The sequence below is a fragment of the Squalius cephalus genome (assembly GCF_949319135.1).
Source record: "Squalius cephalus genome assembly, contig: scaffold_98, whole genome shotgun sequence".
Taxonomy (NCBI): domain Eukaryota; kingdom Metazoa; phylum Chordata; class Actinopteri; order Cypriniformes; family Leuciscidae; genus Squalius; species Squalius cephalus.
Window position 1 is genome coordinate 1 of NW_027645791.1, and position 27,500 is coordinate 27,500.

Here is a 27,500-nt window from a genome sequence, read left to right on the forward strand (position 1 = left end):
AGGCATCTTGGGAAGAATCTTTTACAGAAACATGCCTTATCCGCCCCTGGCAGTGTTCAGCTGTGATGTCTTGATATGCAGCATCTTTTGCATAAAGGAGGGACATTTGGTCCTGTGGACTATGGTCAAAAACCTTTCATCTCCAGGCTGAGAAAACTCCTCAATGGAGTTGAGGAAAGGGAAGTAAGGGGCAAGGAAAATGGACATCATCCTCTGATGGGCGTCAAACCAGGCTGTGACTAGACGGGAATGGTGGAATGCCACATTGTCCCATATTTGCATAACTTCAATCAGCTGTTTCTCACTAGCAATGGAATAATGTGAAAATACAAAATATACGAACAGAAAAAGCATCATAATAATAAAAAAAAGAGTCATCTTCTAATTATTTGCATAATTCAATCAGCTGTTTCTCAGTAAGAATAGAATAAAATACAGGGGATATATTTGTGTTTCAATTAACAATATAAGCAGCTGTTTACCTTGACTTTACTGTAAGGTTAGGTTTAGAACATGGTGTTGTCTGTTCTGACATACAGTGTTAAAGCATTGGTAAATTTGGCAGTAAAATCCATTGTTTTGTTCTTGTTTGAGCTTGTGTGTAAAAGAAGTTCAAGCATTTTAAATTTGTGCTAACTATATGCATTTTGTGTTAAAGCAACAATAAATGTGTTAATAGTATAGCTTACACAGACGGATGTAGTGCTAACTGTGTTAAGAGTTTTGGAAAATTGTTAAAAGTATTGAAAAATCTGTCATAGCAATCGTAAAAAACTGTAGTGTGTGTGTGTGTGAGAGAGAGAGAGAGAGAGAGAGAGAGAGAGAGAGAGAGTGTGTGTGTGTGTGTGTGTGTGTGTGTGTGTACTTGTCTACCTATCTAAGTGGGGACCTTGGTGTCGTTACACACTCACCAACAGGGGACCGTCGAGCCAAGTGGGGACATTTTTCAAGTCCCCTGTTGGTCATGCTTTAAAACATGTTTAAATCAGCTAAAACACGCTCTGGTGAATTTTTTACATTTTTGACCAAGTGGGGACCTACATGTGTGTGTGTGTTTAAGTCCATACTCAGCAGCGCTCCTGTAGGCTGGAGCAGGAACTGCAATGGCCCATTAACACACGTCGTTCACACTTCTCCATTGTTTGAATGGCTTGCTGTCCTAGAGAGGCTCTGAGACTGTAGAGCTGCTGTTTAACTGGTAGCTTAGATAATGAACTTCAAAGTCTTTTCAAACATCCCCAAACATATATATGTATATATGTATTATTATTATTTTTTCTAATATTACTTTTGTCAATTTTTTTTTAAAATATGCCAAAGGGATCTGCAACTCTGAACGATGTCTTCCCTATACAACAGGGTACTCCAGCCTGCAATGGAACTATGTGTGTGTGTGTGTGTGAACATTGTCTTTATTTTGTAATTATAAGTTATAGTTACAAAATAAAGACACTGTTCACACACACACACACAGATCCAATGCAGGCAGAAGTCCACTGTTGGTCAGTGTAGAGCGATAGTCCCCTATGTTAGTAATATAGACATGTATGTGTGTATGCAATGGCAAGTTAATTGTTAGGGACTGCATATAGATAAAAGATATATAATGTAACTTATAGTTATAGTTACAAAATAAAGACACTATTCACACACACACACACAGATCCATTGCAGGCAGAAGTCCACTGTTGGTCAGTGTAGAGCGATAGTCCCCTATGTTAGTAATATAGACATGTATGTGTGTATGTGTGTATGCAATGGCAAGTTAATTGTTAGGGACTGCATATAGATAAAAGATATATAATGTAACTTATAGTTATAGTTACAAAATAAAGACACTGTTCACACACACACACACAGATCCATTGCAGGCAGAAGTCCACTGTTGGTCAGTGTAGAGCGATAGTCCCCTATGTTAGTAATATAGACATGTATGTGTGTATGTGTGTATGCAATGGCAAGTTAATTGTTAGGGACTGCATATATATAAAAGATATATAATGTAACTTATAGTTATAGTTACAAAATAAAGACACTATTCACACACACACACACAGATCCATTGCAGGCAGAAGTCCACTGTTGGTCAGTGTAGAGCGATAGTCCCCTATGTTAGTAATATAGACATGTATGTGTGTATGTGTGTATGCAATGGCAAGTTAATTGTTAGGGACTGCATATAGATAAAAGATATATAATGTAACTTATAGTTATAGTTACAAAATAAAGACACTGTTCACACACACACACACAGATCCATTGCAGGCAGAAGTCCACTGTTGGTCAGTGTAGAGCGATAGTCCCCTATGTTAGTAATATAGACATGTATGTGTGTATGTGTGTATGCAATGGCAAGTTAATTGTTAGGGACTGCATATATATAAAAGATATATAATGTAACTTATAGTTATAGTTACAAAATAAAGACACTATTCACACACACACACACAGATCCATTGCAGGCAGAAGTCCACTGTTGGTCAGTGTAGAGCGATAGTCCCCTATGCTAGTAATATAGACATGTATGTGTGTATGCAATGGCAAGTTAATTGTTAGGGACTGCATATAGATAAAAGATATATAATGTAACTTATAGTTATAGTTACAAAATAAAGACACTGTTCACACACACACACACAGATCCATTGCAGGCAGAAGTCCACTGTTGGTCAGTGTAGAGCGATAGTCCCCTATGTTAGTAATATAGACATGTATGTGTGTATGTGTGTATGCAATGGCAAGTTAATTGTTAGGGACTGCATATAGATAAAAGATATATAATGTAACTTATAGTTATAGTTACAAAATAAAGACACTATTCACACACACACACACAGATCCATTGCAGGCAGAAGTCCACTGTTGGTCAGTGTAGAGCGATAGTCCCCTATGTTAGTAATATAGACATGTATGTGTGTATGTGTGTATGCAATGGCAAGTTAATTGTTAGGGACTGCATATATATAAAAGATATATAATGTAACTTATAGTTATAGTTACAAAATAAAGACACTGTTCACACACACACACACAGATCCAATGCAGGCAGAAGTCCACTGTTGGTCAGTGTAGAGCGATAGTCCCCTATGTTAGTAATATAGACATGTATGTGTGTATGTGTGTATGCAATGGCAAGTTAATTGTTAGGGACTGCATATAGATAAAAGATATATAATGTAACTTATAGTTATAGTTACAAAATAAAGACACTATTCACACACACACACATATCCATTGCAGGCAGAAGTCCACTGTTGGTCAGTGTAGAGCGATAGTCCCCTATGTTAGTAATATAGACATGTATGTGTGTATGTGTGTATGCAATGGCAAGTTAATTGTTAGGGACTGCATATAGATAAAAGATATATAATGTAACTTATAGTTATAGTTACAAAATAAAGACACTGTTCACACACACACACACAGATCCATTGCAGGCAGAAGTCCACTGTTGGTCAGTGTAGAGCGATAGTCCCCTATGTTAGTAATATAGACATGTATGTGTGTATGTGTGTATGCAATGGCAAGTTAATTGTTAGGGACTGCATATATAAAAAAGATATATAATATAACTTATAGTTATAGTTACAAAATAATTAAACTGTTCACACACACACAGAGATCCAATGCAGGCAGAAGTCCACTGTTGGTCAGTGTAGAGCGATATATATATATATATATATATATATATATATATATATATATATATATATATATATATATATATATACATATATATACTGTGTGTGTGTGTATACATATTATGGGGGGCCAAACAGGAAATAATTCTATGTAAATTTGAATATATAGTTATAACTATGAATATATTTGTAAATCCTAAATATATAAATGTAACCCTGAATATATAGTTATAACCCTTAATATATAAATGTAAATCTGAATATATAAATGTAAATCCCGAATATATTGTTATAACTCTGAATATATAAATGTAACTCTGAATATATAGTTATAACTTTGAATATATAAATGTAAATCTGAATATATAGTTATAATTCTGAATACATAAATGTAATCCTGAATATATAGTTAAAACTCTGAATATATAAATGTAACTCTGAATATAGTTATAACTCTGAATATATAAATGTAAATCCCGAATATATAGTTATAACTCTGAATACATAAATGTAATCCTGAATATATAGTTAAAACTCTGAATATATAAATGTAAATCCTGAATATATAGTTATAACTCAGCATGTGTGCTCCGCTCAATATTCCACTCTATGCCAATGCGCTCCACTCAATCGCTCACTGCCCAAGCATTCAAATCCCGCTCCTACATGAAATCTCAGTGTAACGTAGGCTACTGTACTATAGCCTTTGTTGATTATTTTTAAGTCATTGTTGGGGGCATTTACAATTTTGCATAGCTGGCCTCTGCACAATGTTTGTGTGATAATAGGCCATTGTTTAAACTTTATTAGTTTCAGAAAGATTCTCGCAGATACAGAGACAGTTGAAACAAAGGCAGATCTTTATTTTACAAAAGCACAAGGTTTTGGTGTTTGGATGTTTAAACATACTCTTACAGCTATCTACTGCCTAATGGTTTGCCAGTTGATAAAACTTTGGATAATATAATTAATAACAACATAAAATCACTTCAGTGTTATGACAATGTTGTTTGCATGAAAACACTTTAATTAGCAGAATTATATTCGTATAGACTGAGATGTAAAGAAACAGTGGTGGCCACTATCGTAATGAACTGTCAACAGTGATAAGGTATAGCTAAGAGTGCTCCAGACCAACCACGAACGAATGACTTACAGAAGGTATTCTTAACTAAGAATGTTTCAGGAAACACTTATTAACATTAAGGTAAAGCCTGAGTTATATATAAATGTATGTGTGTGTGTGTGTGTGTGTGTGTGTGTCTAATTATACAATGTTCACACAGGCATCAGAGACCAATATGCAAGACAAACATAAAAAGTATAAAAAAAAAATAGAATGATCAAACCATCAGTTATCAAAAATTTTAAATATTAGATTATTTTTTTTATTTTTTTTATGAAAGACCATTTGAATCTAGCCTGGGTTTCCCCATGCTGCCTTGCTCACAGCGCGATTTTATTCACGTTGCTAGGCAGTTTGGACATCATAGACCTAGCCGGCTGAATTCGTTTACAACAAAGATGCATAGACAGTAAAAGAAAAGATGACTGCCTCTGGAGAATTTAGATTTCACACTTATAAATAAGTCAGAAAGAATAAATGCATATTTGGGGTGCTGTCCGAGGAGAGGGCGGGCTCGGTATTCGGCCCGAACCCAGGGTACTCCCCCCATATTCCAGGCTGTGGAAGAACAAGCCGAGAGTGATTGGGGGGATGCTGAAACTGTCAAGGAATGTTAGGTGAGTGAATAAATATATGCTTCCTTTCATGCTGATAAGGTAGGCATGGCAATCGTTTGATGACAAGTTGATTGGATTGATTATTTGAACGAGCTTCTCCCGAACTTTCTGTATGAAACATCATGTGTAGATTCCGCCATCGCGTCTGTTATAGACGATATCGACAGCGCATTCATTTTAAAAGAGGAACAGAGAACCGCGATCAAGGCATTTGTCAACTGGAAACATGAATGAAAAACATATGTCACTTACTCCGTTGCTCTGATTGGTTGTAGGTCTATCCAATTGAGTGCAGAGACATTTTCTTTCCTAGTTCGGTTGAAACACGCCCCATAATCAAAGTTCAATGGACCAGTATCAGACTCACATTCTGACTAGAATCTGAGTATGATGACGTCAGGCTACCATAGACCAGATTTTCCAATGAAAAAGGGAACCAATCGCAGAATGGGGAGGGAGCAGCAAGACGATGATGACACCGAAGCAGTTTGTTTATATCTATGGATCCAACATGGCATCAGACTCGACGTTACCTTCTACCCTCATGTTTATCTTGCACAAACAGTAATATTCACGCCATTGTGTACAAATAAATCTTTGACCCATCGTATTTTTCCTCGTCGAATTTCTGTCACTCTACATACGTCATCTGGTATAATTGAAACGATTGGCTATGAGCTACGTACAGGCGCATTTGATAGACATTCATAGCGCCCAATAAACGGCTCTGGGCATTCGTGAACCACGCCTCAAATACGAGAAAATTAACACGTGGTTCCCAGACCAAGGCTCAAAAGAGACTTGGTCTGACATTAGCCAGGCTAATTTGAATCTGTTTTCCACACAATGGGGTAAAAATTACAGACGGCCTGGCAGCAATAGCTCAAAAGCAGATGTGAGAAGAAGCTTCTTATCATTCATAATATTATTTTTCTTGTTTAACGCACTCTCTTTAAATATATTTTATATGCTTTTTTATGCAGTCCCTAATTTTTTCTCTCTAGCTACAGTTCCATATCAACAAATAATACAGAATTTTAATTTTATTCTCACCAATTATTAATTTACAATATCAACAATGATCTAGACTAGATAAATAAAATGCAACCACAGCAATAAGTCAGGGGAATGCTTTTATTTCTTCCTTTGGTTTGAATTTTAAACATTTTGCAGTTCTTTTTTAAAATGTATACATTTTAATACAATTATAAAATGATATCATGATTTGAGACCCTCTTTTCTGTAATTAAAGACCAATTTTATGGGTTGTGGTGTCTCAGACAATGGCCAATATCAGTTAAAAAAACATCGTTTCCCTTAGGGCTTAAATGAACCTCATCACTTAAAAATAGTTCAGGCTTTTCAAACAGTATGTGTGGATGATGTACAATGCTCCCATTAACACACAAAACAAACTTAGCCATCACATTGTTCACAAACTTTCGCACTTTGTCCACCTTTCCCGGGGGGGCATGCCTCCAGTGGCGCCTTTGGTTTATTGAAGACAGCAGAATTTTCATCTGGGGAAACTGTCTGTTGAGGTCACGTAGGTCCCTCTTCATTGCTTTGAGAAGCAGCACACTTTTCACACGTCCTAGGTCGTTGCCTCCACAGTGAATCACTAGCACATTCGGAGCAGTCCTTCTTTTAAGGCACTGTTGGAAGAAGGGAAGGAGGTCTCCCCAACACATGCCTCCCCTGCCAAACCACTGGACCTGGGAAGCCACTCCAAGATTGGTGCCTATGGTCTCTCTTGCTCGCTTTTCGCCACGTCTAATGTAACTGTCACCAATAATCCAAACTCTGTGCACACCTGATAAAAGGATTACAATACAAATGATTAACTATGCAGCACACAATTGGGAAGTCACACAATTGCTCTAGAATTTGTTGTAAAATATAATTAGCTGCGTCACAATAAACTTTATACATTTAAGGCCTTTCTTTAACATGGAAAGGCACAACTCACAATCTTAAAATCTAGGGCTGGACCATGATTTAAACATCTACAATTTTCAAACGAACATACAATAACACTTAAACATTTGTGTATTTTGAAATGAGATTGCCACTACATGCATTATTGTAAATGTTAAAATCTATTTGAATAAAACATTTTAAAATAGTTCAATAGGTTGAGCAGAAACATACCTTTCTTTTGAGTAGTGGATTCTCTGATGAAGTGTTCTTGTTGAACAACATGAACTGTTGACTTGACTTTTCTAAAAAAAACAAAACAAAAAAAAAACAAGGAAAGTAAAAAAATAGTAATCGTAAACATGTTTAACAGTTGCAACATCTGTAGAATAACTGGTAAAACATTGTTTTTTATGTTTGTTAAATTGACCATTATGATTTTAAATATACGCAATATCATCATTGTTGGTACTACAAGTCTAAAATAAGGATTATTCTAAATTTCTAAATTACTCTTCTAGACATTTTAACTATCCGCAAAAAGGAGTATCAAAAATATAAATTATAAAGATACCAATTACTAATGAAACCAATTTGAAATTCTGAATTGTAACAGCGTAATTATTTATTTTCTTTATAAATAGATCAATCAAAATGCTGAACTTACCTCATGTTGTAGAATATGTTCTCCTCCTTCAAAAACGCAAGGTTCAAACAGAGACAAACACTTCCAAAAGACACGAAAGAGTGAATGTTCTGTGATTATATCCCACAACCCCAACCATCTCTGGACAGTGATTGGGTCTCCAGATAACTGTTGCTATAGAAATGCTAATTTCTCTGGGATTGGAAACAAACTGGCGCCTCCAAATATGTACAAGTGGGTGATTGTTGCTTAGCTTACCCTGGAAAATAATGCTGTTGCAAAAACACTTAATTATGACTTAGTACACTGCAAAAAAAAAAAAAGTTTAAGACTTACTTATAATACACATTTTTGAAAGTCACATGAAATAGACCATATTATTTATTTCAGATTAGTTTTAATAAAATATATTTAGTTAAAATGTCCCAAAGAAATAACAAACACCATATGACACCAAGTGTATCAGTGAATATTTACACACACATTCAATATATATATAGATTTATATAGATTTGTTTCTGGGGTAGAAAATAAAACAACAATATGGTAATCTCTACAAGATCTGTTTTAAAGTGAAAATAAATAAACTCATATGGGGTTATATCATGTATTGGTGTAAACAGTGAACTATATTAAGTATGCAGAACTCCAAATAAACAATACATGGACCAGTACTTTCTTAATATCATTAATCTTGCAGCACAACTTCAATTTAAATGCATCATCACTTTGGATTACATTTTCAGTAAGGTTCTATTCATTTAGATTATGTAATGCATACAGTTATCTGAACTAACCAATAACATCATACACACATTAATGCACAGTGTATTATTTTAGATAACTTATTCATATGAGCTCATAAAATTACAACCGTTTATTTATAGTTTATGGTAAATTAACAAATGAAACCTCTTTGTAAAATGGATAGCACTATTTCTAAATTTCCATTAATTAACCTTATGATCAAAGATAAAACACAGTAAATAATATATATGCCTAGTTTAATATAGTTCTTCTTAGTTAATTACTAATTTGTTGGTTAGTTTCATAGTAAATTAAGTTTATCCAGCTGTTTATCATAACAGAATAAACACTGAAAAGGGTGATCATGAACCAGACGTGAATCCATGAATAGCTGCAATTCACAAGTGTGAATTGAGTGGTTTTAGTTACAAAAAACAGCAATATCATTTCATTTACATACTGCTTAAACCTTTTTCTTTTGGAATGTGTGGTTAACGATTTCCTATACATTTGCCTTTACATATGATAATCACAGGTGATTACAGCTGTGACCTGACAGACTGTTTTTATCTAGTGGAGACCGGGTGTTAATAGGAGACATTAAATGCTTCGATTCCCCAAGCAGATATACCAGAAGTAAAACAATCAGAGGCATAATTAACCCCTTGATTGTCAAGGATCACTGGTGGCCCCAGATTATTTTATTTATTACTCTTTAAAACATCACACTCCTACTTGATCTGCACAAACTGAGCTTCATTAGGAAGGTTTAAGACCCCAGCTTTGATATTTGACCACTGTTTATAATTAAACTGGTTTGAAGTTAGATAAGTTTCTTAATTTATTCCAGAAGTGCAAAATAATTAATCTGTAATGTTCGTTATCTTGAATAGAAATCATCACTCATACAGCAGCCATTCATCTCATCTCCAGTTTATTTGTGTTTATATAGGCCTACATACAATATCCACGATCTCCCAGGGCTATTAGGCCAATGATGCGCACATTTGGAGAAATAATTGATATGATATCGTCATACAGAATAATATTTCTATTTATTTCCCACTGAATTATGCAATCTGAAGAGCTCAAACAGCTAACAGAGCCAGCGATGACTCTGCTCTTCCAGATTTGCGTCAGCAAACGTGATGACATCAGTTCGATATGATTCGTTTGTAAAGCTGTCAATCATCTCATGGTGAACCAACGTGACCATAAGGCTGTCCTTCTGGATGACGCAGTGCTGTGTACACTGTGGACAAACAAAACTAAACACATCTCTTCATCTGATACAAGAAGCTAATAAATGCAGGATTCAAGTTATTCTGTTTTGTGTGTGTTTGATTTCCGTTCGATTTTGGTTATTGTATAGGAACAAAGAATGTTTACAGTATGCATGTGAGTAAAAATAGCCCATTGCTTCATAAAAAAATGCAAAATAGCCTATAACATATTTAAATAATCTTTTTTGACTTGAAACCATTTTAAATTGCGACCGAAATATGATACAAATACTCAATTGTGTTTTAAAGTGAGCTTTAAGTGAGAGTGTAATATTAATAAATGATATTGTGTCATGTAGCTTGAGGCTGCCTGTTGAGCTAATGCACCTTCTACATGAGCTTCCTATTTCATAAAATCATGTTATTTATTTTTTTTAATTCAAGAACAGTTTTTTTTTGTTGTTGTTGTTGTTGGTTTTCTAACAAGACTTAAGATAATAGATGTATTGCTCTTGCATAGTGGAATGACAGAGATTTAGATGACCAAGCAAAAAATACAGGGATACAGGCATTAATGACTGAATTCAAACAAAAGAATAAGAATAAAAGAAAAATGAAGATTAAAGGGTTAGTTCACCCAAAAATGAAAATTCTGTCAGTATTTACTCTCCCTCATGTTGTTCCAACCCCATTAGACTTTCGTTCAACTTCGGAACACAAATTAAGATATTTTTGATGAAATCTGAGAGATTTTTTTTACGTAGTGTAATAGCGTAGCGCGTCTGTGTTTCACGTCACCACGTATCACACATGACCACAGTCGCCCAATAGCCCGCTACGTTATATTACACTATGTAAAAAAAAACCTCGAGGTCCAGAGAGAAGGAAATGAAAAGAGGAATAAAGTCGTTATTTTTGTTTGTTTTTGCGCACAGAAAGTATTCTTGTCGCTTTACAAACTTAAGATTGAGCCACTGGAGTCACTTGTACTATATTAACAATGTCTATAATACATTTTCTGGGCCAGCAAGTTGAGGTGTCCATAAGCCTGCAGGAGGAGTGATCCAGCACTCAGATTTAATCAGAAATATCTTCATTTGTGTTCCGAAGATGAACGAAAGTCTAATGGGGTTGGAACAACATGAGGGTGAGTAATTACTGACAGAATTTTCATTTTTGGGTGAACTAACCCTTTAAGTCTCTTGAAAAGGTGCTAAATGTTCGTCGATTTACATGAATGGGCCATTTCTCCTCACCAGACCAACCAGACATGTTGAGTCAATGACTCTAAATGACAATGAGAGTCAATGACTCTACATGAGTGTTTACAGGGGAATAAGATATTTGGTCTTACAATAGGCTTCATAAAATGCATTTAGAGATCATCCTCAGATTTGATATTCTGAAGCTCAGAATATTTTATACATTTAATAAATATATTCTTAATATTTGATGTTTTTATGTTTGAGCTTATATATCTCAATATTCATAACAGTCTGATAAATTTTTAGTCTTGAACTGTAAACACTCAAGTGATGGCTTTCTAAATATATGTTGGTTATGTGCCTATTCAGAATGATTTCTGAGCAGAAACTTTGATATTTTTGGTATGTCATAAATGCATCACTCACCAAAATTGGGGGTGACTATATAATTGTTTTAAATAAGCTATTCATCTAAGCTGTCTATACAAAACATTGTAAATAACCAGTTCAGTTGTAACAAGTAGGCTTTATCATCTGTATAATTTATTTAATGAATCTGTTTGAGATCAAATTAATGCTAGATGTTTTGATATAAATTAAATATCAAACATATAATGTTAGTACATGGCATGACTGTGTTTAATTTCACTCAGTTATTTTGATTTATTTCCAGATTCAATCATAGGCTTGTTCTTACATAGTAGAGCTTGCGCAGTTTTCAAAAATGGTGCTTTAAATCTCTTGACAAACTAAAAGACTTAAATTACATTTGTATGTATTCTAAATAAAAGACACAGGTTGTACTGAATGTCAGCTTGCTTATTTTTGTAAAGATAATGATTTATTGAGTCCACATGCCATGTAAACTTGAAACTATGCTTCAAATCACAGATCGAGAGCTGTCGTTCAAACCACAACTCTGCGATGCTGTTTACAAATGTTGGTTGGAACTAATACTTCAACGTTTGGTAAAAAATAAATAAAAAAATAAAGTAGATTCATTTTATCATTTCATTTTCATTTAAGTAGCTTTTATAAATGTGCAAAGAAAAAAAAAACATTACTGGTGTGAATCTTGAGACAAAACAATGGCATATTTTAAGATTCAAATTTGAGGTTGGTGTCTCTAAAACTATGCCCCCAGTTTCACAGACAACGCTTTCTCAGACGCATGTTTGAGCTGTTTTAACTGAAAACATATTTAAATTATGTATTATCAATTATTATCAATTGTATTACAGTTTTTATATTTGAGCTTGTATACCTTTAAAATATGTGTCTCATTTATTCCCCACCTGGTAAAATGGGGGCTGTCTTAGAACATTTTAAAGAATTATAATGTATAAAGTGGTATAAATAATTGTGGTGTGACTTGACTGTATATAAATTACAGAGCTGATTGAAACATATCCCAATTGCTCTGATCAGATGGTTCCTCACTGCTGTTTTCCAGTCCTTGGGTGGACTGCTACCCTACCCCCCAAATACCCCCGCAGGCAATTTGCATTTCTATGGAGAAGAGCTTCAAAGGACAGCATGTCATAGACACATAGGCCAGACTGTGAAAGTTTTACCTTAGGCCCCGTCCACACTACTGCATTTTCGTTTAAAAACGAAGACTTTTTGCTACGTTTGCACCTCCCGTCCACACTAAAACGGCAAAAACGGAGACCCAAAACGGAGAAGTTTAGAAACGCTGCCGACCCGTTTTTCGTTTTGAATCTCCGGAGGGCGTTTTAGAGTGGACGGGTCAAAACGGAGGACTTTAGAAACGATGACGCAGAGGCTCACGCTCGGCTCTATGATTGGGTGTCACCAGTCATGGAGTATACACAGGTAATATTCAGTACCAGTAAACTTCACCCGCTGGAACAGTTTCTTACAGTAAGAAACTGGCGCGTCTCAGGCGCGGTAAACGCGTGCATGCTAGAAATATAACCGACACCTATTTTTCTTGCGACACGCAAGCGTGTTGGAAGCGTTTTCTGGCAAAATGGAATAGGAAAAGATGTTTATATGTCATTTTGACACAAATACATATTAATAAATGATATTTTGATGTTTGAAAACATTTTTTACAGTCTATGCTTGAAAGTCTCTAGGTTTACACCGGCACGCACATGCCCAGTGTTGGTGAATGGTCACGTGATCCGCGTTTGCAGTCGTTTTAATGTGGACTGAGATCAATTCTAATACGCAGCTAATACGCAGTGTTGTTTTTTTTTTGTGATTCAACACAAGGTACTCTTAAGTAAGTGGTATGAGCTTTCTTTTCAGATGTGCTATACAAGTTAAGTTAAACCAACATAAATATGAATGCCCATGGTAAATGCTACGTCCTATATAACCATTTGATTTACATTAAATGAGAATATTTTTATATTTATTTACATTGTGTGAAATTACTTTTTTTCTTTATTAACTTTATCATTTCTATCTGCCACTGGTATAGGTTTGTGCTCTGTGCTCTATACGTACAGAAAAAAAGTGAGTAATTATAATGTATGTAATAGTAATTGAGGAAAAGGAATTTTTCCTGATCCAACTGATGTTTACAATTTGAACTGAATTTAAAAACAATGGACTATACACTTATTTTGAACTGGCTGTTTGATTTCATTCACAGATAAATTTGCATAACAGAACCAATAGTAATGATGGGTAATTGTGGCTAATCTGTGGGCGTCGGCCCAATCACTGCTCAGATAGCAGCATGTGTATCATCTATTCTATGTTCCTAACTCACACTTCAGTTTTGCCATTTGGAAGACAGCTCCTATACGCGATTGTTTCCTACATTGGAGAGTTATCTTTCTGTTATAGTTTAAAGACTGTATCTACCTCCAAGAACCTCATAAAAAGCGCACTGAGACATTTCTCATCTCAGTTTTTTCTTTCCAAATTAAGAGGTAAGTTGAACATTATATATTTTATGATAATTTGTAAATGCTAATTTTATAAAATATTGATATCCTCTTACAATGTAAATATGCATGTATATTACCGGTAATATTATTGATAATCAGATTGTTGGTAATTTTTTTTTTTTTATTTTATTTTTTTACTACATTTTAAATTGTTACCCACGGTGTCATCTTTTCAATCATTTATTTTCTATGAAATTCTAAAGAGGTATTATTTATTTATTTATTTATTTTGCATATGAAGTAATCCTACATAAAATAATTTTAAATATTTCACAGGAAAATGAGACCCAGAAGAGTTTTTCCTGAAAAAGAAGCTTTGTACTTCATTGCTTCTGGCAAAGATAAAGACACATTTGAGAAACAATTCATGAGTGAAGAGAAAGGTAAGTTACTACATACAATTCTCCCATCAATACTGTATGACTTTGCAAAACTTAAATAAAAGCTAAGTGTGGTCACTAATTAAAGGAATAGTTCACTTAAAAATGAAAATTCTGTCATCATATACTCACTCTCATGTTGTTTCAAACCTGTATGAATTTCTTTCTTCTGCTGAACAGAAAGGAAGATATTTAGAAGAATGTCAGTAACCAGACAGTTTCTGGTCTCATTGACTTCCATAGTATAATTTTTTTCCTACTATGGAAGTCAATGGGATCAGAAACTGTCTGGTTACTGACATTCTTCTAAATATCTTCCTTTCTGTTCAGCAGAAGAAAGAAATTCATACAGGTTTGAAACAACATGAGAGTGAGTATATATGACAGAATTTTCATTTTTAAGTGAACTATTCCTTTAATGTCAAAGGGTTGGGTTTAAAATATGAACCTAGAGAAAGCAGGCTGTTAAAACAAAACACGCAAGAGGGGAAAAAACATGATTGCTTTGACCAGTTAAAGGTGGATTTACATCTGTTTTCCTGCCAGTATTTATGTTATAAGCTGCTGATGTCTCTAAATTAAACACTATTATGTAAATGTGTGAGTGCTCTTGATATTATTTGTAAGTAACTGCCAGTTAGAATGTGAGGGGCCTGTGTAATAATGGAAATGATGAATATTTAGTGTCTGATTTTTTCAGACAGAAAATCTGATTTTTTTTTTTTTATTATTATTATTTTTTTTACACTTTTATAAAGATGTAGATACAGTTGTTTTCGAAGTAACAATACCATTGAAAATAATTTAGACAACCTGAATAACTTCATGAATCTTTTATCATACTATTAATTTACTTGTATTTATACTATTTATTAGGTTTTGGAGTAATTGCCACAAAACACATTGAGCCAGGTGAATTCCTGTTGGAGTATGTTGGAAGACACATCACTGGATCTGAAGGAGAGAACCTGTTCAAAGACTACTCAGCTGAAAATGCAGCATTTTTGTATTTCTACTCCTTTCAGGAACAATCTTACTGGTAAGATTAAATTAATGAATGTTCCAATGAAATATAATACCATTATGACAATTCAAAAGTGTTTTTAAAATATTTCACCACACAGTGTTGATGGCAGTCAAGATACAGAAAGACTAGGACGATTCATAAATGATGACCACATCAAGCCAAACAGCAAAATTAAAATAGTAAGTCTGTCTTTAATGTATTCTTATTCTTTGTTTCAATTACACCTTTTATACAGCCTCATCTTGTAGCATTATTTGACATTATTAAAAACTAGGCGACTTTTCAAATGATGTTTTTGTTGTTTTCATTTGTGTGTTTGTGTGCTTTTGTAACCAATAGATAATGGATGAAAAGAAAAGACCACATCTGTGTGCATTTGCGTTAACAAAAATCAATGCAGGAGAAGAAATTTTATACGACTACGGAGATCCTAACTGCCCATGGAGACAGGTATTTAAACTTCTATTTCTATTTGTTGGTGTCTTATTTTCATTATTTTATCAAGTGGTGAGGAAAACTTGCTAACACTTTACAATAAGGTTAATTGGTTAACATTAGTACTAAATGACCAATACATTTGTTACAGTATTGGTTAATCTTTGTTAATATTAGTTAAAATCCAGCTGTTTCAATGTTTGTGCATGTTACTTCACAGTGTGTTATTAATTTTAACAAATACAACTTATGATTTTAATGATGTATCAGTACATTTTTAAATTAACAATAACCAAAGTTTAATAAATGCTGTTTAAGTGTACAATTTTTACTTTAAAAAAGCAAATTATTGAGGTAACACTTATATAGTTTTTATATGGTAACACAATAAGGTTTCATTTGTTAACATTAGTTAATGTATTAATTTGCATGAACTAAAAGCCATACATTTGGTAAAATATTTATTCATCTTTGTTAGTGTTAGTTAATGATACTCCGGCTGTTCATTGATTGTTCATGTACATTTACAACGTATTACCTAATTGATTTTAATAATGCATTACTAAATGTTGAAAATAACATTAACAAAGTTTAATAAATGCTGTATAAGCGCAGTTCATTATTGGTTTGTTAACTAATGCTAGCTAATGAAACCTTATTGTAAAGTGTTACAAGATTCTCTTATCCTCAACAATACTGCTGTACAATTTTTACCTTTAAAAAAGCTAATTATTTAGGTAACACTTACACAATGAGGTTTCATTTGTTAACATTAGTTAATGTCTTAATTCACATGATCTAAAAGCAACACATTTGGTACAATACTTATTCATCTTTGTTAATGTAAGTTAATTAAACTCCAGCTGTTCATTGCTTGTTCATGTACATTTACAACGCAATAACTAATGTTAATAAATACAACTTTTGATTTTAATAATGCATTACTAAATGTTGAAATTAACATTACATACTATTAAGAAATATTGTAAAAGTGGTGCTCATTATATGTTCATGTTAACTACATTAATGATTGCTTTTAATGTAATTTGTTTCAGAAAACCAGTATTTCCACATTCAGAGAGATCAAGGAAAATATGGTAAATATATATAGAGAGGTCTGTTCCTTCAGCTGAGTTTACTAATAACTATATACACTGTAAAACATTTCTTACATTTCAATATGCTTTTGCTTTTTTGCATTTTACAGGAATCACGATGGAAGAATTCATTTGAAAACTTTGATTTAAAGCCTGGTTTGATGAAAATGGATGACCTTGTTATCAACACAGAAATGAAGATTGCAAATGGATGCAATGCTGCTGAGATTTTCCCAGGAGTCTTCAACAACTGCAAAGTTGCAGTGAAACGAGTTGCCAAACATGTTTCCAAAACTGAATTGGAAATGGCTCATTTCCTGAGTTCAAAAAATTTACAAGCAGAGCACCTTCTGCAACACATTTCAGTGTTGGAAGACACTTACTTTGCCTATTTTGTGTCACCTCTTTGTGAATATAGTCTGATGGAGCTGATTGAAAACAAGGATTTTCCTGAAAGAAAAAGCCTGATAGAGAATCGAAGACTAGAGATCTGCCAGGAGTTACTGCAAGGACTTCAGGAACTGCATTCATATGGAATTTTGCACAGAGACCTGAAGCCTGAAAATATTTTGTTTGGTAAGAGCAGTCTGTGGATTAGCCATAGCTATAATTATCCTGTAATATCAGCAGAAATTTTCATTTAAAATGCATGAGCATATGATAATGTGGATATCATTTTAAGTGTTACATTTTTTGTGAGCATTTTTACTTTTCTACAGATATAAGCAATAAACTGTACATCGCAGACTTTGGAGCAAGCAGAAAACTTGATCTGGCACAAACCACACTGCTCTCTCAAATGGCTGGATCTTTTTCTTGGTCGAGTTATGAAGATGTTGGAGGCATGCAATACAAGTACAAGAAAGAATCAGATATCCAGGTAAGGGTTGAAAATATCATGTTAAAACTTGTTAATTTGTGGGAGGACGCCGGCACACAGAAGTGTTTTTTAATTACACTATATCAAAGTTACTTTAAGATTTAATGTAAAAATAATAATAAAAGGCAAATTATACATTATTTAAAAGGTTTAAGACTCAATCCTAAAAATGTTTTACCTCTGTTTTATTATAAATATCTCATGGTGACTGTAATTTAATTTCTTAATTTGTGTCAAAGGAAAAAATCTGCTATATGGTCATCATGAAAGCATTTGACTACACAATGTTTGGTCTCAATTTATTTTGATGGTCTCTTTAACACATTCTGTTGATTATAAGTAATGTTACAACTACATGTGAACTAATTCTCATTAGAGTACTACAGGAGTATAAGTAGACTAGAGACTAAAATGTAGGTTAGAGTAAAAATAAGTTGACATGTATTATATATTTAGTCAGTATAATGTCTATTGGGGTTTATCACAGTCAAATTTTAGCAGATATTAAGCAGATATAGTCTACTAATACTGTAATTACAGTTGGTTGACATGTAGCTGCACATTTATTTATAGTTAGTAGAATGTTCAAAAGGGACCATCAAAATAAAGTGTTCCCTTTCATAGTCACTACGAGTTACGACGTGACGACGAATAACGTCTCCGTTCCCTACTCAGGGAACCAGGGAACTTACTTAACTGAGACTTTTCCAGCATTCCTCTGGGTTTTTAGTTCAAAAGTGAACACATTTGGAAAAATATTGATGGATTCTCATTATTAATTCACATTTCAGAGTGGAGTTTTATTTATTTATTTATTTATATTTTTATCCTAAATTAATCAATGTAACCAATAAAGAGCAGCGGGTTTCAAACCCTTGGTCGCGTCCAATATTTAAAAAATGGGTTGTCTTGATGATTTAATGAAAATGGACTTACATAAAAATGAAATAAAATTAAATTAAAATAATAATATAAAATAATATTATATAGGCCTAAGGAAATATGCTAAATATATTTTGATTTAAAAAAAAATATTCAATAAATCAATAAAATAAAATACTGCAAAAATATGCAGCTGAGTTAGTTTCATTTTACTCCACAAATAAGGTGATAGAAAGTAAACAAAAAATAAATAAATGGTCATTTCAAAAGTTTGAAAACCACTGGTATAGAGCATTAAAAACTGGTATAGAGCATCCATTCATTAACAAAATAATTATGACCTTGTGCAGAAAGTCAAGAACGTTTACTAAAACAAATACAATTATGATGTTCCATGATTTTCCAATCACAGTGCTGGTTATAACTTAAGTATTGTATTGTACACAGTTACTCATTCCAAATTACATGACACAAATTGCAGTCAGTGATGAAATCTAGATTAATCTAGATTACAATCTAAATACAATTTATTAAATTTATTACAATAATTTACAATATTATTTACAAATAATTTACAATCCTGTAATCTAAATAATTTTAGGTAATGTAATTGGACTACTTTGTGAGTACTTTTGACCCTAACGATTCAATAGGATAATTGTGTACCATATTGATAAAAATACCATGAGAAAGAAAATATATATTTTTTTTTGCTATCAATTTTGTGAAGTGCATTAACTATTATAGCCATTAACTATTATAGCTTTTAGCCTTTATTACAGTATGTAAACTATCCTATCCTCTAAGCCTCATCAGATCACAAAGAGAATGTATTTTAAATACTTGAAAGGCCTTATAAGTTTTGATAACATGGTTTTGATCTAATAAATTGTCTTGGTTTGATGCTGAGAATTTTAACATTGAGCACATTTTTTTGTAAATTTGAACGACAAAAATCGGTGTTGCCTACACCGTTATCCTCTTTTTACAATTTGCACCCTGTTGACTTCAATGGGGCAAGTACTAAACCTGCTTTTAGCCTCTTAACATCCTTCATGTGTCATTACAAGTGCACCAGCCATGTGAGTGATTCCTTCAGAGTGAACACGGGTGAATCTGACTGCAGTAGATGTGAAAGGGTTTGTGCTGGAGCAATCTGTAAATTAATCTGGCCGTTAGAGTTATCATCTGCAGATTTTAAGTTAAACATGGTCAGGTCTGTGGCTTCATTGGGTTTCTGTACTTTAACAAGAACCAATTTCTGTTTTGTCATAAAATATCAATGAGAAAAATATTTTCTAAAAACTTTACAATACACTTAAGCCTATATATTATGTTTCTTAATGATTGTAATTATGATTTTATGACAACAAATTGCGAAGTGTCTTCTTTAACCCTTTCACGTATAGTGGTCACTACAGTGGACAGCTATTAATAAAGCATTTTCTTGAATTTGCATGGGTTTTTATGGCAAAGTTGCACATCAGCCTCATTGGACCCTGGTGCATCATCCTATAAATTGCAACCAAGGGCAAGCCGTTGTGTTTCGATTTTTCTCCCCTCCAAACCAAGATGGCCAAGGGTCAGTCAGACATGCCAAGTTGCTCCGGAATATCCACCCATTCCTTCTATCCTAGGAGACTCAAGCAATATCTAATGAGTCATATCACAGTAAAATTTTCCAAGTTTTGATTTTAGATTGAGAGAAAACTCTGATTAATCACATGTCCACTGTAGTGGACGTCATGCATCAACTGCTATATTTCAGCTACAATTCATAATTATAATGGGAATGTTAAAACTTAAAAACTTGATCTGCAGTGAATTTTTTACTGTAAATAAATGTATTTGTATTATTAGAATGTAATTTTCATTGACATCGAAAAAAGTAATCTGAATTTGTAATGCATGTTACTTGTAATGCGTTTCTTTACTCATAACATCAAAAAGTAATCTGAATACGTAATTCATGTTACTTGTAATGCGTTTATATATTCGTTACATCAAAAAGTAATCTGATTAGGCAATGCACATTACTTGTAGTTAATTACTTGTTAGATCAAAAAGTAATCTGATTAGGTAATGCATGTTACTTGTAACACATTACTTTACTTGTAACATCAAAAAGTAATCTGAATGTGTTATGCATGTTACTTGTAATGCATTACATCCAACACTGATCATTTCAGATGAGATTGAAAAAATGTAATGCTAGGTTTTCTCAGAGGAGGGCTATGATAGAAATGTGCATGTCCATCTTGAACATAATCAGAATTATCAGCTAATAAGGGTAAATCTCCATACTCTGGTGCACTGGAGGGAACATCTGAGTGGGTTCCACAGTTGTGCCTTGACAGTCTGTAGAAAATTCTGATGGAATCACGTCCTCATGTTCTGATATCAAAGATACGCGAAGTGCAACTTGTATGAAGTTGTACGAAGCCTTTCCAATATTTTTAATTTATATTTGTTGTATATATTTTATATTTTCAGTTTCACATGATTTGATATAATTGTTTTGATTAGTTTGTTAAATTCACATACTTTATCTGTTTGATTATTGTCTTATATTTAATACAGTATATCTTCGTTTTTAACCATAACCGCATGCTGTCCACTCAAGTGGACACCTGAAGATCTCTTTGAAAAATTTGTAAAAAATCTTGTTTTTCATGCCCTAAGAGGAATAAAAACACATAGGGAAAAAAAATACTGACTAAGGTTATCATAATTCATGCATGAAAGGGTTAAAATTAGACTACAACTATGCTTCTATTCCAAAAATGTCATGAACAATGAACTTCATGAACATCCCCTATTTAATTTGGGGATGACAATTCTTAGGTTTGGGTTCAAATGGATTAACAGGTTACATGTATGCAGTTACAATACTATTTTAGTATGTGATCAATATGATTTGTAATCAGTTCTGTCAAAAATGCATACATTTGTTCTATGTTCAATTGTTCTGAATGCTAATATTCGAGCAGCTTTCATTTGAGCACAGCAGCATTTTGTCATCATTTTAATCATCTTCATTCATTCTGCAGTTTAGTTGTGACCATTTCTGAAATTTTTGTAAATATTATTTTATTTTGTAGGTAGCAGGATGCTTGGTTCATTATATCCTGACGGATGGGCAACACCCCTATCAGACAACTACACCCTACTCCAAGGATCCAGTTGGGCTATCTCAAAATGTCAGAATGGGTAACTTCACTCTTCAATGTGAAGAAAGATGGACAAGACAAAAATATATTATTAGCAGAATGCTGTCTAATTCAATCGAAGAACGTCCCACCATTGAGGAATGCCTTCAGTCTTTCACATGTACGTTCCAAGACTTACACTTTTCTCTTCACCTCATTAATAAAACTTTGTAGATTTTACAAGAATGTAGAAAAAAAATCCTTAAATTATTGGATATCCTTAACAATTGTTGTGCATTTACAGGTTTCATACACCAGTCGGATTACACTGGAATCACAAACAACTACAGCAATGTGAATGAAAATGAAGTAAGTACTTTTCATTTTCATAAAAAAAAAAAAAAAGTTTAAGACCAAAAAGACAACAGTGATTCTAAAACACAGTATGTGTTTTAGAATCAGCAGGCTCTAGATAGAAAACAAACATGGACATGGATTTCACACACTGTTATTGTTTTACAGGACAGAACCCATACAGCAGATTTCTGTCCCCAAACGTCAGATGAGATGGACATCCTAGAGAGTACCGACAGTGATAAGCCAGAAAGTGTTTGCAGTGATGAGATGGATTCATCTTCTCACACTGAGGAGGACTTATATGAGTCTGAAATGGTAATTAAGGGTTTTATACTTTATAATATATAACATTGTTATTATTTACAAATACATTTCAGTTGTGTGGTTCTTTATTTCAGAACAACACTGAACAACAGGTTTCCTTTTCCCTGGAAATCTCAGAAGAAGAAGAAGACGACACAAAAAAAGCTAAAGGACATGTTGCAGAACGCATCCAAGGAAAACCACTTATGAAGAGTTGGATAGAAATAGATGAAAGTGCCCACGGCTGTAGCTCTCAACAAAATCAAATAAAAGTGAAAATGTCCTCAAACAGTGTACATCAACGCATCTATGACAAGAAGAATTACTGTCTTTACTGTGAGAAGCCTTATCCAAAAATTGCAAGACATCTACAGCAGAAACATTCTGAAAAAGTTGAAGTTGCAAAGGCACTTGCACACAACAGAGGCTCAAACATGCGTACTCTTCTATTAACCAAAGTAAGGAACATGGGAAACTACCACCATAACAGTTCAGTCCTATCCTCTGGGAAAGGACAGATCATACCAAAAAGACAAGCAACTCGTGAGTCAACAGCAATAGACTATCTGCCTTGCAAGTTTTGCTTTGCTATGTATGTCAAAACAGATCTCTGGAGACATCACAAACGTTGCAAATTACAAGACAAAGAAAATATGCCAGTGAAACGAAAAGTTCAGGCAAGTTGTTCTCTGTTGTTGCCAATGGACTCTGACGTTTCTAGTGGACTTAAAAATATTATTGAAGATATGACATATGATACCGTTACTCAAGTGGTGAAATCTGACCCGTTGATTCTGTCACTGGGTGAGAGAATGTTCCTCAAAAACGGAGAAGTTTCACGGCACCGGGCAGACATTAGAAATAAGATGAGAGAACTTGCCAGACTTCTTATAGTGACAAGAACTATTGATAAAGACATTGTTGCTTTGAAGGACTTGATCAACCCAGGAAAGTTCAACACAGTACTTGAGGGAGTAAAAAAGATGACTGGATTTGATTCCTCAACCAACCGATTCTCAGTCCCTTCAACAGCACTGAAACTGCGTCATTCCCTTGTGAAAGTGTCATATATTTTGCAGGGAGAGGCTTTACGTCAAGAGGATGATGCATTGAAGGGAAGAGCAGAGCAATTCAGTAAATTAATTGAACTAGAATGGACAATTCATGTTTCATCTAATGCACTGAAAACTTTGTACCAGAAAAAGTGGAACAGTCCCCAAATGCTGCCTTTAGCAGAAGACATAAAGAAGCTCCATGATCATCTAAAGTGTCTTGAGGAGGTCAACAAAAAAGCACACATTGAACACACATCACAAAGGTCATGGAGTGATCTCTCTCAGGTGACTCTAGCACAGCTAATATTATTCAATCGGCGTCGAGAAGGTGAGGTTTCAAGGATGGAAGTCAAAACATACCTGCAGAGAAACAAACAGATGATTCAGGATGAAATTATGGAGAGCCTTTCACCTTTTGAGAAGAAACTCTGTAAGAATCTCACCAGAGTAGAGGTACGGGGGAAACGAGGCCGCAAAGTACCAGTACTATTTCCCACAAATATAACAGAATCTGTGGAACTTCTAATTAAAACTAGAGAAGATGTTGGGATTTCCCCTAGCAATCCCTACATATTTGCTCGTCCTTTTTATGGATCACAGGAGAGCATCCGTGGTTGTGACTGCTTAAAGCGATTTGCAGAAAGCTGTGGGGCTAAAAACCCAGAAAACATTACATCTACAAAGTTGAGAAAACATGTAGCCACAGTTTCTCAGCTACTTAACCTGCAAACGCATGAACTAGACCAACTAGCAACTTTCATGGGTCACAACATTGAAGTCCATAGGGAGTTTTACAGACTGCCTGAAGAAACCTTACAAGTTGCAAAAGTGAGCAGAATTCTGTTTGCCCTGCAAAGTGGAATAGGCAAATTTAAAGGAAAATCTCTGGAGGACATAACGCCAAACATCAACTGTAAGTAAATTACTTATGTGTATATGTCTTTTGTTTAAACAATTCATAGTGTCCACACTTTGTAAAAATCTACTTTTAGTTTTAAAGAATGTGAATGCTCATTTTGTTACAGTTGAAGGGGGCTCCAGCAACTCAGACACAGAGGATGCTGAATCTGAAAAAAGGATGACAGAGGATGATCATTCGGAAAAAAGGGCTGCCACCTCAATAACGACCGCAGCCTCAAGAGAGGCAGTTCCATTCTTTAGGATTTCACCACTGCCTTTAAATAAAAAGGGTTTGTTATTCCACTTTGCATAAAAAAATTGTATCTACATGAAACATCTTGACATGTATTTTAAGAATTGTCTGTGCTCTTCAGCTTGTAAAATCTACATTATTCAAATTTTGGTTATTCTTTAATTCAATTAATTTGATTTACTTACTTAATTTCTTAATTTATTTTAACAGGAAAGTCCAGAAAGACCTGGTCAGAGAAGGAGAGTAAAATTATTGAACATCATTTCAAGAATTTCCTAAAGGAAATGAAAGTCCCTGGAAAAGTGGATTGTGAAAGATTCTTAAATGAAAACAAGATTTTAATTGGTAATGAAAGAGAATGGAAAGCAGTAAAATACTTTGTGCACAACCGAATAATCACTATCAAGAGAAATTTGTGTCTACAGTATTGAACCTATAGCAATACTGGGACCTTGCATATGGAGTATTGATGTTTTATGTCACAATACTGGGAGCTTGCGTATGGAGTATCGATGTTTTATGTCACAATACTGGGAGCTTGCGTATGGAGTATCGATGTTTTATGTCACATACTGGGAGCTTGCGTATGGAGTATCGGTGTTTTATGTCACATACTGGGAGCTTGCGTATGGAGTATCAATGTTTTATGTCACAATACTGGGAGCTTGCGTATGGAGTATCAATGTGTCATAACATTGGTAGTTCATGTAAATGGAGCGTCAGTGTGTCATAACATTGGTAGTTCATGTAAATGGAGCGTCAGTGTGTCATAACATTGGTAGTTCATGTAAATGGAGCGTCAGTGTGTCATAACATTGGTAGTTCATGTAAATGGAGCGTCAGTGTGTCATAACATTGGTAGTTCATGTAAATGGAGCGTCAGTGTGTCATAACATTGAAATGATTGACTATGTCCAAACTATTTGAGTGATCGATCATTTTCTGTCTTTTTTTAAGTTGTTTTAAAAAATCACTATTTTACACGTGCTTTTCGTTAATATATTTCATGGTATTTGTAACTTTTAATATAATTTATTTGGTGTTACCCTTTTATTTATTTAATTATTTATTTTATATAAAGCAAAGCAACTTGTTTCAGAAGCAATATATCGTTGATGTTGTGGTATACATTTAGGCACTCATCACTGAGGGTGGAAAGTCTGCACTACCGCAGGGGGGGCTCTTTTAGTGAGCTTATGAGATTTTCTATGTGATAAACTGAATGGTTTATTATGTGAAAAACCATTTCCGTTGTCAGGAGTGCAGCAAGAGCAAGTAAGAAACCTTCAGTTTAGGAGTGTGTGGACCTTAAATAAACTTTAACTTGATTTCATTCAACATGCTGTAGGTATGCATTTTTTCACTATTTATTCTAATTGCAAGAACTGGTTTATGAGTGTTATTGTGAATAATATTACTACGTCATTACATATTCTGTAAGTCAAAACTCAAACTGAACCAACTGAACATTTGAAATGTGAAAATCAACATAAAACTTTGAGTTTTGACCTCCGGTAGAGGTGGGCATATATTAATTGTTTTAATCTAGATTAATATTGAAATTAATCTAGATTAATCTAGATTAAAATGGTTCATTTAAATTATGCCGAAGACATTCAGAATATGTGTGCTACACAAAACTGGACTATAAAAGTAAGTCTTTGAGAACGGGTTTCTCAAGCCATGTGGCGCATTATACCAGGGGGTCATCTTCTGTTTCCAAAATGCATCATAAACTGCTTGAGAAAGCTGTTCTACTCATAGACTGTAAAAGGTTACTACTGTACTGTTACCGTCCGTAGGCAACATTAGGTAGGCCTATGTTATTATCAACTACTATAGGCTATCAATTTGGGATGGGCGATATGGCCTAAAATCCATATTGTGATATACATTGCAGCCTCTTGTGATAACGATATATATTATTAAAAAAAAAACATTTCAGAAAAGGTTACACAGACCCTGCTAAACAACTGCTAAATGTTTTTTTTGTTTTTTTTAGGGTGCATGTTGTTTTGAGAGCATATATTGTGCAAAACTGTAAGTATACAACATAATTTTGCAGATAAATAAAATTTAAGTACACTAGCTGCAGAGACTTCAGTAGGTCTAATGTTTATTATGGCCTGGAGCTTATGAAACCCCAAATTTAAAATTAGAATATTGTCTAACTGATGTCTTTTCAGTTAAAAAGAAACACAACAATGCTTCTTAAAATCAGGCGCAGACAGAGATTATGTGCTACACCACTAAGATATATTGGGAATAATATGCGCGCGCTGGTATTCAGTGATATGTTTCATTTTGAATTTGAGGTGGTAGAACGGATTAGTCGTGTGTTAATTTACCGAACTGTTACCCCAGACACTCTGTCTATATAGTTTGCTGCTGCTCGTCGGGCGGCTTAAATCCGAACCAAGTCCAAATAATGGATGTTACACGATCTTTTTCACCAGCTTTCACTTTCAGCTGTGTTTACTTAAAGCCCATGTTGCAGGTTAACCACCACTGTCGATTAATGGGTACATAAATCACTCAAGATATGTATATCATTTTTCAAATGTCTCAAAAATAGCCTCAGCCTGTTTTAGAACTATACAGAATGAGTGGAGAGTTGGTGAAGTGTCCTGGCGAGTTGCTATCATTTAACAATGCAGCAATGAGCACTGGAGCTAGTCTACGAGCAGCAGTGCACAATAACGACACTTTTTTTTATCTTTTTTTTTTATGAAT

At 34.0% G+C, this 27,500-nt stretch overlaps 1 protein-coding gene and 1 long non-coding RNA gene across 2 annotated transcripts; one reads left to right on the plus strand and one right to left on the minus strand.

The window, feature by feature from the left end:
- Positions 1-6,324: 6,324 nt before the first annotated feature.
- Positions 6,325-9,758, minus strand: LOC307154247. The gene is made up of 3 exons (XR_013820325.1): positions 7,969-9,758; positions 7,536-7,606; positions 6,325-7,197 (listed from the first exon to the last, which is right to left on the minus strand). It is a non-coding gene; the product is annotated as an uncharacterized lncRNA (long non-coding RNA).
- A 2,441-nt stretch (positions 9,759-12,199) lies between these two features.
- On the plus strand, positions 12,200-26,808 carry LOC307154246 (uncharacterized protein). The gene is made up of 14 exons (XM_079899019.1): positions 12,200-14,432; positions 15,306-15,468; positions 15,554-15,635; positions 15,796-15,906; positions 16,947-17,006; positions 17,099-17,564; positions 17,708-17,868; positions 21,852-22,080; positions 22,204-22,268; positions 22,422-22,571; positions 22,655-24,527; positions 24,640-24,804; positions 24,978-25,112; positions 26,770-26,808. The coding sequence occupies exons 1-14, from the start codon at positions 14,330-14,332 to the stop codon at positions 26,784-26,786; spliced, it is 3,780 nt and encodes a 1,259-aa protein (XP_079755145.1). The 5' UTR covers positions 12,200-14,329; the 3' UTR covers positions 26,787-26,808.
- The last annotated feature ends 692 nt before the right edge of the window (positions 26,809-27,500 follow it).